Consider the following 14551-nt stretch of genomic DNA (forward strand, 5'->3'; position numbering starts at 1 on the left):
AGGTTGATACCTCACCTTCAGGTATGCCTGGTGCTGCCCCTGGCATGTCCTCCTGCACTCTCCATTGAACCAGGGTCAGTATGATAGGGGATGTCAAGTGTTTGTCTCTGCAGCTTGGTGTAAGGAAAGGGTTAACCATCAGCCTGTAACCAGTGTTTCTGACACACATTGACTATTCAGCGGCTCCTACGAGAGAGTGTGCTGGAGCCGTGACTGAGGGTCCCTGAGGTCTCACTCAGAGCCATTCCCCTCCCCCTCTGTCATGTTCCCCTCCCCCTCCTCTGCTGCTTCCTCATTGGTTGCCTGTAGTCAGCTGACATAGTTCTGCTAATAATTCGGTCAAGCAGACTGACCACAATGGACAGAAAGAGCAGCCGCTGACTGGGTTCAGAGGTCAGAGGGTAGAGGTGACACCGAGTGACAGTAAACCAAGACCCACTTCTCACCTGCTATGGGCTCCTCCTCTGCAGGACCACCCCTACCAAGCGGCAAAATCAGAAACCAATTAGGAGAACCCCACCTCCTCTCCTCCCCTCCCCCCACCACAACCCTCACCTACTTAATCCTCCCCACTCCACCCACTCCACCCCCCTCCTCCTCCCACTCCCTTTTTCTCTCCTCCTCTCCTGCCCCTCCTCTCTGACCCCTTCTGTCCTGCCCCTCCTGTCCTGCCCCTCTCCCCTCCCCTCCAGCACTGACCAACATACCCCTCCCCACCCCTCCCTGCCTCTCCCTCACCCCTGCTCTGTAAGCCCCACCCCAAAAGCCCTCTCTGTCACCATCCCACTTTCTCATTCTCTCATTTTCTAACTCACTGTCTCTCTCGAAAGCACCTTCCCTCCATTTCAGTGCTGTTCCGTGCCCTAAACCCCTTCACGCCTTCCCCCCGCTTGTACCACCCCTCTCTCCAGGCCCTCACCCACCCCACCACCCCCAAGGACCCCTCTTGCCCATGTCTATAAATCCTCCCTCCTCCTTCCTCTCGGCCCCCACTCTATTGCTCCCTCTCTCCTCTTGTGCCCCCTGCCCCCTTCCGCCACCTCCTCCCCCCCACCCCCCCCCTCCCATGGCCCCCTCTCCCCCCCCCCCCCCCTTCCCCCCCCCCCCCCCCACTTCCACACCCACCTGCATTTCCTTGTTTTCCTCCCCCACCCCCCAAACCCTACACCACACTCTGTGATGGGGAGGAAAGCTCAGAACATGAGCTCAAACAGTCCACACTCTTACCCTTGAACTACATTTCTTTTTGAAAATACAAACCTTCTTTGGGACGGTTGCCAAGCAACCTTCGGCTGTCTTTTAATGATAAATATCTTCAGGCATTTGGTGATTTTGAAAAGCAACAGTTGCAACCAATTTCTTGTTCATACATTTCCTCAATCTGTTTTTTTTTATTCATTGATGGGATCTGGGTGTCACTGGCTGGGACAGTTTTTATTGCCTGTCCTTAATTGCCCAGTGGGTAATTAAGAATCAACCACAAATTAGATAAAGGAGGGTTTGTACCTACCTGTAGTTGGATTTCCAGGAGGCATTTGATGAAGTGGGAATGTGGAATTCAAAACACAATCATCAACCAGATCTTACTGAATCTTGACAGTGGATCACATTTAATCACACATAGGCCAGACCAAGTAAGTATGGCAGATTTCTTTCTCCAAAGGAACGATATTAGTGAACCAGACTAGCTCTTGCTTCCACATTTTTGGTGAATTTAGACTTTAGCCATTTGTCCTTGTGGGGTTTAAATTGATGTCCCAAGGACATTAACCTGGGGCTCAAGATTACTAGTCAAGTGACATTAACACCATGCCACTACCTCCCTACTTTTGCTCCTAATTCATATGTTTGTATAAGTAAATACCTCTTGACCTGAATTAACAGAGACTGTCTACAGTTGGTTTGTAAGTAAACCTTACCCTGCAGTGCAGCTCAAAGGGTTAATGAAGAAAATAATGGCACTGAATTGAGAAAGGTCCCCAGGTCTAATTGAATTTCCATTACAGCTTTTAAAGGAAATAGCTGCTATCACTGGAAAGGTATAGCTTTTTGTATTCACTCACAGGACATGGGCTGGGCAAACATTCATTGCCCGCCCCTAGTTGCCCTTGAGAAGGTGATGGTGAGCTGCCTTCTTGAACCACTGCAGTCCATTACAAAAAGGAGTGGAGAAGCAGAGTTATAGTTGAAGGTGACTTCAATTTTCCTAACATTAATTGGGATCGTCTTAGTGAGAAAGGATCAGACAGAGTGGATTTTTAAAGTGCGTCCAGGAGAGCTTTTGTGCCAGTGTGTAGGTAATCCGCCTAGAGATGAGGCAGAGCTAGACCTAATCCTAGGGTATAAAGCCAGTCAAGTGGTTGAAGGGTCAGTGGGCGAGCATTTTGTGGATAATGATCATAACTTTGTAAATTACAAAGACATTACAGATAGGGATAAGGATAGTGCAGAAGTTAACTGTCTAACTTGGAGGAAGGCCAATTTCAATATCAGTGGGCAGGATCTGGCAAACAGACTGGGAGCAGCTCCTTGCAGGTAAGTCTACATTTGGAAAGAGAGGGTCTTTTAAAAGTAGTGTGAAAGTTCAGAGCCAGTGTATTTCAAAGAGTGAAGAGCAGGGCAGCAAGTCCAGGGAACCCTGGACATCAAGGGATATTGAGAGTTTGATAAAGAAAGCGAAGGAAGCATATGTCAGATACAGAGCATTAAAAACAGAGAAGGCCCTTCAAGAGGATAGAGAGTGTAGGAGGTTGATTAAAAAGCAAATTAAGAGGACAAAGAGGGGCCATGAAATGTCATCTGCAGATAGGATTAAGCAAAACCCTAAGGCTTTTTAATAGGTATATTAATAAGAGGGTTACCAGGGAAAGAGTGGGACCTATTAGAGACCAAAGGGGCAGTCTCTGCATGGAGCCAGTTGATGTGGATGAGGTCTTAAAAATATTTACAGAGGAGAATATTGTAGTCAGGGATTTCAGTTGGGATGGTGAGATTCTAGAGCATGTTAAGATTAATGAGAAGGAAGTATGAGACATTTTAGCAGGTGTACAGATGTATAAATCCCCAGGCCCTGACGAGATATATCCCTGGCTGCAATGGGAGGCAAGGGAGGAGATTGCTGGGGCCTTGGGGGAGATATTTAATACTTGGCTGGTCACAGGTGAAGTGCCAGATGACTGGAGGGTAGCGGATGTGGTTCCTTTGTCCAAGAAGGGCAGCAGGAAAAGGCTGGGTTAGTCTGACATCACTGGCAGGGAAATTATTGGGAAAAATTCTGAGGGACAGGATTAATCAACACTTGGAAAGGCAGGGATTGATCAGGGATAGATAGTCGGCACTGATTTGTTAGAGGGAGATCCTTTCTGACTAGTTTGAGAATTTTGAAAAGTTGACTAAATATATTGATGAGGGTAGTGCAGTTTTTGGTTTACATGGACTTCAGTAAGGCCTTTGACAAGAAAGGCTGGTCCTAAAGGTAACAGCCCATGGGATCCAAGGCAAATTGGCAAACTGGATCCAAACTTGTTGTAGACAGGAGGTAAAGGGAAATGATGGAGGATTGTTTTTGTGATGGGAAGCCTGTGACCAGCAGTGTACCACAGGGACTGGTGCTGGGACCCTTGCTGTTTGTATGTACATTAACGACTTGGATGTGAATGGTTATAGTAAGTAAGTTTGCAGATGACATGAAAGTTGGCTGTGTTAATACTGAGGAGGATGGTTTCAGGCTACAGTCTGATGTTGATTACCTGGTAAATTGGACAGGGCAATGGCAGATGGAATTTAATCCTGAAAAGTATGAAGTGATGCATTTTGGGAGGTCTAATAAGGGAAGGATTTACACAATGAATGGTAGGTCCCTGGGGAATACTGAGGAACAACAGGACCTTGGTGTGCAAATCCATAGATCCCTCAAGGTTTTAGCACAGGTAGACAGGGTGGTGAAGAAGGAAAACAGATGCTTGTCTTCATTAGCCGGGATGTAGAATATAGGAGCAAGAAAGTCTTGTTGCAACTTCATAAAAGATTGGTTAGGCCACAGATGGAGTTCTGTGTACAGTTCTGGTTGTCACACTGTTGGAAGGACGTGATTGCACTGAAAATGGTGCAGAGGAGATTCAGCAGGAATTTGCCGTGGATGGAAAGTCTTAGTTATGAGGAGGGACTGGACAGGCTGAGTTTGTTTTTCTTGAAGCAGAGTAGATGGAGGGGGAGATAGTAGGAACTGCAGATGCTGGAAAATCTGAGACAACAAGGTGCAGAGCTGGATGAACACAGCAGGTCAACAGATGGAGGGGGAATTTGTTTAAGGTATATATAAAATTATGAGAGGTACAGACAGGGTAGATTGTGAGAATCTCTTCCATGACAGACTTGTCTTAGAACAGACAGTATAAGTTTAAGGTGAGGAGTAAGTGGTTTAGAGGAGATCTGAGAGAATTCTTTCACCCAGAGGGTGGTAGGTATATGGAACACAGTGCCTGAGAGGGTAGTGGAGGCAGGTACTCCTGTAACATTTAAGAAACAAGCACTTAAAATGCCAGGTTATAGTAGTCTATGGAACAACTGCAGGTAAATGAGAGTAGTGTAGTCGGCATCAACAGAGTGGGCCGAAGGACCTGTATCAATGCTGTATGATTCATTGACTCTTAAGAGTATTCCTGAAATTTTGACCTAGTGACACTTAAGGAACGGTGATATATTTCCAAGTCAGGATGATGAGTGGCTTGGAGGAGAACTTGCAGGAGGTTGTGTTTCCCTGTATCTGCTGCCCGTGTCCTTCTAGATGGAAGTGGTTGTGGGTTTGAAAGGTGCTGACTACGTATCTTTGAATTTCTGCAGTGCATCTTGTAGATAGCGCACATTGCTGCTACTGAGCTTCGGCAGTAGAGGGAGTGGATGTTTGTGGGTGCAGTGCCAATCAGGGGGCTGCTTTGTCCTGGATGGTGTTAAGCTTCTTGAATGTTGATGGGGCTGCACTCATCCAGGCAAATGGACAGTATCCCATCGCACTCCGGACTTGTGCCTTGTAGATGGTGGACAGGGTTTGAGGGGTCAGGAGGTGAGTTACTTGCTGCAGTATTCCTCGCTTCTGACCTGCTCCTGTAGCCACTGTGTTTATCTGGCGAGTCTAGTTCAGTTTCTGGTTAATGGTAACCCCTAGAATGTTGGTATTGGGGGATTCAGTAACGGTTATGTCAAGGGGAGATTGTCAGTCTCAATCTTATCAGAGATGGTCATTACCTGACACTTGTGTTGCACAAATGTGATTTGACACTTGTCAGTCTAACCGTAGGTATTGTCTAGGTCTTGCTACATTTGGACATAGACTGCTTCGGTATCTGAGGAGTCAGGAATGGAACAGAACATTGTGCACTCATCGACAAACATCCCCACTTCTGACCTTATGATAGAGAGAAGGTCATTGATGAAGCAGGTTGGGGTCTCTAAGGGAGGCCGAGATGGATCATCCACTTGGCACTTCTGGCTGAAGATTGCTGCGAAAGCTTCAGCCTCATCTTTTGCACTGATGTGCTGGGCTCTTCAATCATTGAGGATGGGGATATTTGCGGAGCCTCCTCCTCCAGTGAGTTGCTTAATTGTCCACCACCATTCACAACTGGACGTGGCAGGTCTGCAGAGCTTAGGTCTGATCTGTTGGTTGTGGGATCGCTTAGCTCTGTCTATCACTTGCTGCTTTCGCTGTTTGGCATGCAAGTAGTCCTGTTTGGTGGCTTCACCAGGTTGATACCTCACCTTCAGGTATGCCTGGTGCTGCCCCTGGCATGCCCTCCTGCACTCTCCATTGAACCAGGGTTGATCCCCTGCCTTGATGGTAATGGTTGAGTGGGGGATATGCTGGGTCATGAGGTTACAGATTGTACTGGAGTACAATTCTGCTGCTGTTGATGGCCCACAGTGCCTCATGGATGCCCAGTCTTGAGTTGCTAGATCTGTGTGAAGTCTGTCCCATTTAGCACGGTGATAATGCCACACAACACGATGGAGGTTGTTCTCAATGTGAAGGTGGGACTTCATCTCCACAAGGACTGTGCGATGGTCACTCTTACCGATACTGTCATGGATAGATGCATCTGCACCTGGCAGATTGATGAGAATGAAGTCAAGTATGTTTTTCCCTCTTGGTTCCCTCACTGCCTGGCACAGACCCAGTCTAGTAGCTATGTCCTTTAGGACTCTGCTGCTGAGTCACTCCTGGTGGTAGACATTGAAATCCACCTCCCCACCCAGAGTACATTCTGTGTCCTTGCCATTCTCAGTGCTTCCTCAAAGAGTTGTTCAACATGGAGGAACATTGATTCATTAGCTGAGGTCTTCAGGGCCAGGAGAGGAGGGAAGGGCTAATTTGTGGTAATCAGCAGGAGATTTCTTTGCCCATGTTTAACCTGAAGCTATGAGACTCATGGGTCCAGAATTAATGTTGAGGACTCTCAGGGCAACTCCCTCCTGACCATACACCACTGTGCTGCCACCTCTGCTGGGTCTGTCGTGTCAGTGGAACAGGACATGTCCAGGGATGGTGATGGTGAGTTTGGGACATGGTAAGGTGTGATACTGTGAGTATGACTATGTCAGGCTGTTGCTTGACTAGTCTGTGAGACAGCTCTCCCAATTTTGGCACTAACCCCCCCAGATGTTAGCGAGGACTTTGCAGTGTCAACAGGTCTGTCTCTGCTGTTGTGAATCCCAGTGCCAAGGTGTTCCATCTGGTTTCATTTCTGTTTTCCATTCCCACGGTTGTTAACACCTGACTGTCTTGTTAGGCCATTTCAAAGGCACATTGCTGAAGTCACATGTAGGGCAGACCAGGTGAAAATGGCAGCTTCCTTCCCTCAAGGATGTTAGTGAGCCAGGTGGGTTTTTAGAATAATTCACAGTGGGTCCATGGTCATCATTAGACTTCCATTCCAGATTTTTATTGAATTCAATTTTCACCATCTGCTGTGATGGGAATCGAACCTGGATCCCTGGACCATTCTCTGAACGACTGCCTTACTAGTCCAGTGTCGATACCGTCATCTCCCTCAGGCACTGTGAGGCTAGTAGCAGCCCCTGGTTCATCAGGGTCAAGCCTTTTTGGAGTCAAGTTGCTTGTGCATGCATTCCAAGGTGGGGGGGTAAACTCCCCCCGAATACTAACATGACATTTGTCATCAGGCAAAGACGTGTTGATTCTGGAAGTGTTTGCTTAGATTGGAGAATTGTGCTTGTTATTCTGCTGATCAAGAGGAATGAGAGAGGGAAACCGCGGTGTTTCTGTTACCTGTTGGGAACTGGAGGCAGTCATGGCTGATCGAGTGACTGAGCACCTTGAATGTTTCTGTTGATTAGATTGATGCTGTGGATCCTAGCAGGAGCATCACAGAATCTACAATCCTCTCCAAATACAATCATCCCTGCAGTGTAATTTTGATGATGTGGGACTTAAAAATATACCATTCAGCCCCTCAGTCATGCTTCACCATGATCATGGATAAGCTCATAATTCAGCCTTGAATAAATTCAATGACACACATTCCACTGCCCTCAGAGAATGTAATTTCATAATTTAATGACTCTCTGGGAGAAATCATCTCACCTCATCTATGTCTTAAAAGGGAAACTGTTTTGTTCTTTAATTGTGTCCTTTTGTTTTAATCTCCTCTCGTCACCATTTTGATTTGGAAATCTATCACCATTTCTTCACTGTCACTGGGTCAAAATCCTGGAATTCCCTCCCTAACAACATTGTGTGTGAACCTACAACACATGGACTGTAGCTCACTACCAGCATGTCAAGGGTAACTAGGCTTGGCCAATGAATTGTGGCCGAGCCAGTGACATCCATCTTCCATGAACAAATAAAAATAGTCCTCCCAATATCCACAGTATTCGATCAGGAATTTGCATGCTTCAATAATGTCACCTCTCGTCCCCCTAAAAGCGAACATACAGTCACAATCTGTCCATCCTTTCCTCCTCATAAGACAATACCTTCATCCCAGGAATGAGCCAAGTTAACCTTCTCTGAACAGATTCTAACTCAATTGCATCCTCCGTCAAATGAGACTGAAACAGTCCATTGGACTCCAGCTGTGTTCTCACCGAGGGCCCTGTACAATCTGTTCTTCTTAAAATAATTGTCTGCCACTCACACCACTTTACCAGTGAACAGGAATGGCTGATTTTGTCGTTACTTGTGACTCTCCCTCTCCCTCTCCCCCATTTCTCCTTTGGGAGTGTGATCAATGGTGACTGCTGGCCAGTTTTGTGCCTTGACAGAGGGATGGGGAACATTACAGGTCAACACACTTTAGTAAGGCTGAGCGTTCTCCGGGGAATGCAGAAGAGATTTACCAGAATGGTTTAAGTAATCGGAGATTTTAGCTCCAACGGTAAGCTGGAGAAGCTGTGGTTGTCATTGAAGCAAAGGAGATTGGGAGAGATTTGATTGAGGTGCATAAATTTAATTAATAGCCATTTTAACATTTAAAGAAAGCTTGGCAGTTAACTATCAGTCATCATTAACTAGTGTATTCTCCGTGAGAATATGGCTAGCAATTAAAGTGCACTGTCCACCAATCAGCATTCTCCTCTCACACAGTATAAATGTTACTTTCTTTTGGTATTTCTTGTGAATTGTCCTGATTGGTGCAGGGCAGAAAGCCTTGGCAGAATGTGTCCCTTTCTGAGCAATACCTGAGACAGGATGCAGTAAGCAATGAAAAGGTGTTCCTTTTCTTTCTAGGCTCGGGCATGGGCCTGGGGATTCACAGATATTTAAGGTGCTGTGTAAGAGAGGATTGGCAAAAGTTGGGGGTGGCTGTGCGAAGATGAACAGTTTTACACAGTGGGTAGTAATGATCAAGAACTCACTGCCTACAAAGGCCAGTAGACATGGAGATAATCAGTGATTTCAAAAGGAAATGGGATGGGCCTTTAAAGGAAGTAATCTTTCAGGAGCTACAATGTTAATGCAGGGGAATGGAGCCGAGTGAATTGCCCTGCTGAGAACTAACATGGACTTGATGGGTTAAATGGCCTCCTGCTGTGCTGTGCTGTCTTATTGTTACATTCCAGAACATATATCCTGAGAGGATGATGGAGGCAGATTCCGTCGTAATTTCTGGAAGGCAACGGAATAATTATGTAGAAGTGGGGGATGGGGGGAGGATATTGCTGGGCCCCTGGCTATGAGGCTGACCCAGGAAGTGATTATTGGTACCATGTCTCTGGGAATTATTAATGTTTCTTTCCCTTTCGGAATTTCCAGAGATCCTGCCGGGGACTGGACTGTGGAACGCCACGACATGCAGTCGTACCGGGAGCAGAGTAGTTACCATGGAAACCAGAGGCTCCTGCACCAAGAGTCTCAGGAGTCTTCTCGATTGGACAGCTACAACCAGCACCATCAGGCCCCCATCTTTGGCGGCTATGCCAACCGGCCAGGCGGCGAGGGCTGTGACCAGCAGCTGTACCCAGGGTTCCGCAGGGAGCCTGCCGATTACTACTACCCCAGGGCTAAAGACCTACCCGGGCCCCAGGCCCAGCGCAGGCCTTTGCAGAGCGGATATGGGGCACAGCAGGCTGGAGGCTACTCAGTGCAGTACCTGAGCGAGGGTCAGTGGAGGGCACCTCACTCTGCCCCCATGCCAGGCTATGGCCAGTTTGACCAGGAGGCCTACGGTGGTCAGTTTTCGCCCAGCAGCACACAGCAGCAGCAGCTCCGACACCAGCCTTTCCAGGCACCCCTTGGCTCCCAGGCAGTGGTCCAACCCTCTCCCTCGTCTGCCCACCACCCCCAGCATTCCCACCAGCCCAGCCCGGCCCTGCTAGCAAAGTATCAGCAACGGGCAGCTCAGTATAACCCCCAGCAGTTCCAGACCACTGTGTCGTCCTCCTCATCATCCTCCTCCTCCTCCTCTTCCTCCTACCTGTCGCCTCAAGGTTACAGCCACCCTTCAGGGCAGGCTTTTGATAGTTACCACGTCAACGCCGGTGCCCAGTGTGATGGTTACATGGTTAATGCCACGACTGCCCCGAGCTATGGGACCCAAGCGGGTTACAGCTACCAGGCACCGATGGGCAAGGCTTGTTTCGAACAATCAAAGGCGGGTCAGGGTCAGCAGCCTGGGCCTCAGGCCCTGCAATACCCCAGTGCGGCCAAAGTGCCCCTGGGGAACCAGCAGTTTGCCCCCTATTGTTCAGCCGACATTCCCGCCAAATCGCCCATGCCCTTCCACCAGAACTTCAGCCCGAGTTCCAACCCCTCACCGGCCACCCCAGTGGCCCAGTCCCCGTCATGTAGCTCCACCCCGTCTCCTCTGGTGGTGAGCAGTGAGAGTTTGCAGTGTGGGCCGGGAGCCATGGGCATGAGGAGCCGAGCGTTGCCGCTCATGCCCCAGCCCAGTCCCACCCCGGCGGGCCTGATGCCGAGTCCAGGATCGCAGCCTGCGGCCTACGAAGGCTTTGGGTTGGAGAGTGGGACCGAGAAAAGGCCCTCGGACCTGGGCCAGAGCAGTTTGACGGCCCTGAGCTCTCAGGTGGCGAACATCCCCAACAGGGTGCAGCACCTGCTGATCTCGGACACCCTGGCCTTACACCGACGTCAGGGCCGACGGCCCAACAAGAGACCAGGCCCGGCCGATCACCAGGGTCTCGAGGAACCACTGAAATCACCACAGGCCGAGTCGCTGGACGGGGCTTGCTCAAGCTCGTCCGAGGACCACGCGGAGCGAGTCCGTCAGCTCAGTGGCCAGAGTGGCTCCTCGGAGAGAGCCTACAAGGCCCACAACCCAGAGCCCGCAGCCACCGCCACCTGCTCGCCGGCCAGTTCCATCGGTGACAGTGCCAGTCGGCACCTCTCCAAGGAAGAAGTCATCGCCCAGATGTGCCAGGACGGTAAAGGCAGCACTGCGGCACCACTGATTGAGCAAGGCCTGTCCCGCAGCGAGAAACCTGTCGGGGTCATCGTTGCCCGGGAGACAATGGTCGGTCGGGGCAATGCCATGACCCTTGGGGGTCAGGGGGAGGAGCACCCGCAGCACAATACGTTTCTCACTGGTAGCGAGAAGGAACCTGGCCTCCATCAGCAACTCAGCAACACCCGCAACGTCATGGCGCCTTCGACCACCCCAAATGGGTTGGTGGTCCACCAGGGCCAGATGGTGCTCAGTGACCCCCTGGCCCCAAGAATGGACACCTCCAAGCCCCCTGGCTACTTGGCATATGGGCGTCCCGATGTGCCCAAGGGTGATGGCCGATACCACTACATGCAGTACCCAGCAGCCACATACAGCCAACCAGGGCCTGAGCAGTTTGGTCTGGGAGACGGCAAGGTGCCTCCTGGAAAACCTGACAAGAGCCACAGTTTGCTCCAAGAGGCTTTACAGGCCAACTATCACGGGAGGAAGTTCCATTCGAGTTACGCTCCAGAGGATCCTCACTCCAGCTTCCTGGAGAACCCACTACAGCCCGTCAGGCAGATGATCGAGTTGACCAGAAAAGGGGGACATAACAACAGCCTGGCCTCTCCCCCGGGCTGGGGGGATGCAAGGACCCCAGGCCCTGGCTTCGGCCCAGAGCTGAACAAGGCCGACCTCGAACCTTTGTACGAGCCCGGGGCGTCAGAGAGGAAGTCGGTCATTTGTGACGTCTCCCCTTCGAGGTCCTTCGGTCATGGGCCTTTACCCCCGGCCTGTGGTCAAGGGCAGGACCGGGAGCTGAGTCGCAGCATGAAGGGAGCTCGGGCCTGCAAGGCCGGGCAGACGGTTATCCAGGCGGGCATGTATGTTGGAGCAGACGGGAAAGCCAAGGGGATGATGGAGCAGCATCAGGGTCAACTGAGGAGCATTGGACAGTATGACAGCAGAGAGCCCGGGACCCCTTCGCCCCACTGGAAATACGACTCCTTTGAGCTGGCCCGGTCTTCAGCACTGGTCTCGATGCCATTGTCCATGGGATCCTCCAGCAGCCTGCTCCAGCAGGCCCTCAACAGTCGACCCTCGAGGGGCAGAAGGCCCAGTGGTCGGGCAGGAGGCAGAGCTGGGGTAAGGAGGAGAGCCCCGACTCGGGCAGACGACAAAGCTCTCTTAGCCAGGGCACCTCTGATTAAACAGGAGGAGGTGCTGGGGTCCCGGTTGCCTGGATTCCTGGGCCGTGCGGGGGAGGACCTGCCCGTCCTGCCTTGCACCAGCGCCTCACACCCTCCCCCCTCACACTCCGAGACCCTGTCCTCTCTGCTGACCAAACAAGATGGCCCTCGCTCGTCCGGTCCCGAGGCATTGACCAGCCTGAGGTCTCCCAGGCAGGCACCTAGCTCCAATGGGGTGAGAGACTGGGCGGACGCTCCCGATGGCAAGGCTTTCCCAATGGAAGATAGCTGGACCGGTGTCCCGAAAGATCCACGAGCTCCTTACGCCCCGGAGCAGCAATCGAGCAGCCACACCGCGCTCCAGCACCGCGAAGGGGATAGCACGAAGCTGGGTGAACGGCCAGCAGAGGTGGACAACTTATCGCAGCCCGGTCGAAGGCCAAACGAGTCTCCAGCTCAGGCGGAGCTGTCCATTCAGTCATCCATCTTGTCAAGGAGAAGGATTCGATCGTTCATATCACCCATTCCAGCGAAAAGGCTTTGCCAAGACTCCCGAGCCAGGGAGCTGGATGGTAGATTAGCTCCTCCTCCTCAGGGCATTGCCGGCGGAAACCCAATGCACAAGGCCGAGCCGGGTAATGAAGCTCCACTGACCAACAGCGACAAGGACAGCCCCGGAGCCAGCATTTCTCCAGTGGTCTCCCTCACCAGTCCCGGCAAACTCAAAACTCTACCGCCTAGGAAAGGCCGGGGCTTGAAGCTGGAGGCCATTGTCCAAAAGATCGCATCCCCCAATGGGAGGAAGTTCCCCGTGGCTGGAATACTGGATGGGGCGTCCGATGGGGTAACGCTGGAAGATATCCTCTCGGTCCGCGAGGGATGCTGGGAGAGCGAGAACGTGCCAATGGTGCGCCCCGGGGTCAAAGTGCAAGGAGACGTCACTAGGGAGCCCGAGGCCCAGGCTGGGGGCACAGGTGTTCCCAACTGTCCTCAGGCCTACGGGGGCACCCCTCCAGGACCCCGCCTCCCATACCAGCCCGAGTTCAAGCAGCGGAACCCCCCGGCCTCTTTGGCCCGCTCCCCACAGCTCGAGCTGGGCCAGGGTCTCGCCAGCGGCGCCCCCAAACCGGACAGCATCCCCGCCAAGGGATACTTCCCGTCGGGCAAGAAGAGGGGCCGGCCCCTGGGGAGCATCAACAAGACCAAACGGCAGCTGCAGCCGTGCCGAGGCTTGCAAAACCCGGGCGAGGGGGCAGAGGAGGGCGCCCTGAAAAAGAGGAGGCCCAGGAGGAAGAAGGCACCGCCACACCCACGGCGCAGGAGGAAGAAGCCAGAGGCCCCTGTGGCCTTACTCGAGGAGCCTGAGATCAAACTAAGTCACGTGGGGGTCCGTGCCACCCGCAGGAGGAGGGGTGAGGCCCAGGATCGGATCTTCTCGCCGTACGTACTCCTGGAGCGGAGGCGGGAGGCAGTGCTGCTTTGCACCATCATCAACACCCAAGACGACGAACGGAACCGGGCCCAGAGAGGGCCCCAGGGTCACCAGGGACCAGTGTCCGCTCCCACCCCCAGCTCTGCTGGCAAAGTCCTGCCCACCTCCTCTCACGTGGTCCTGGGCCCATTGGTGACTGAGAGCTCCACCCTTGGCCTGCTGCTCTGCTGCTTGTGTGGTAAATGTGCTAACCACCGTGACCTGGGTGACCTCTTTGGGCCCTACTACCCCTACCTTTACGCCAGCACCTTGCCCAAGAACCCACCCCCCAAGAAGCTGCTGACAGCACCCAGCCGAGTCAAGGTGAGGCACAAAAGCATGCCCGAACTCCTAAAGACTGGTCACTCAGAAGATGAGGGAAAAGAGCTGGGCACTGTCCCAGGACACACACGGTTGAAAAGGCGCCACTATTCCGAGGATTGTACCCCATCCTGGGCGGGTCCCCGTAGCAGCAAGGGTCACCGACGCTGTTACTGCTGTGAGAAAACCCTATCGTCAGTCTCCCTTCGGACTCCGAGATTGAAAAGTGAGCTCAGTTCCCAGGTGGACCTTCAGCTGCCTCAACTACCTCTCGACCCCAATGAACTGTGGGTCCATGGCGCCTGTGTGCTCTGGGCCAGTGAGGTCTATCTGGTCTCCGGGAGCCTCTATGGATTACAAGAAGCTGTGGAAATGGCCCGAGAGACGGTGAGAACCCGGATGGTGGGCGGGGGTTGCTGCCTGCAATGTGGGGGTTGGGGGTGCGGGAGAGGGTAGGGGATTGTGGAGGGGTGTGTGTGTGTTAGGGGAGGAGCTCTGTGAACGAGGGGAGAGGGGAATGAGTGAGGGGGAGTGTGAATAAGGGGACAGAGTGTGTGAGGGGTTGGGAGTGTGAGTGAGAGGGACAGTGTGTGAGGGGGCAGAGAGTGTGTGAGCGGGGAGGGAGTGTGAGTGAAGGGGCAGAGAGTGAGTGAGGGGGCAGAGAG

At 52.1% G+C, this 14551-nt stretch overlaps 1 protein-coding gene across 2 annotated transcripts in view; it reads left to right on the plus strand.

Annotated features, from left to right (window-relative positions):
* Positions 1 to 14551, plus strand: part of tcf20 (transcription factor 20) — a 31248-nt gene that overhangs the window by 9260 nt on the left and 7437 nt on the right. For both annotated transcript variants that reach the window (XM_048617619.1, XM_048617617.1), the window contains exon 3: positions 9275 to 14273. In XM_048617619.1, coding sequence (XP_048473576.1) covers positions 9312 to 14273 — 4962 coding nt within the window. In that variant the 5' untranslated portion in view covers positions 9275 to 9311. The remainder of the gene's footprint in view (positions 1 to 9274; positions 14274 to 14551) is intronic.

Source organism: Rhincodon typus, chromosome 37, assembly GCF_021869965.1.
Source record: "Rhincodon typus isolate 14 chromosome 37, sRhiTyp1.1, whole genome shotgun sequence".
Classification (NCBI taxonomy): Eukaryota; Metazoa; Chordata; class Chondrichthyes; order Orectolobiformes; family Rhincodontidae; genus Rhincodon; species Rhincodon typus.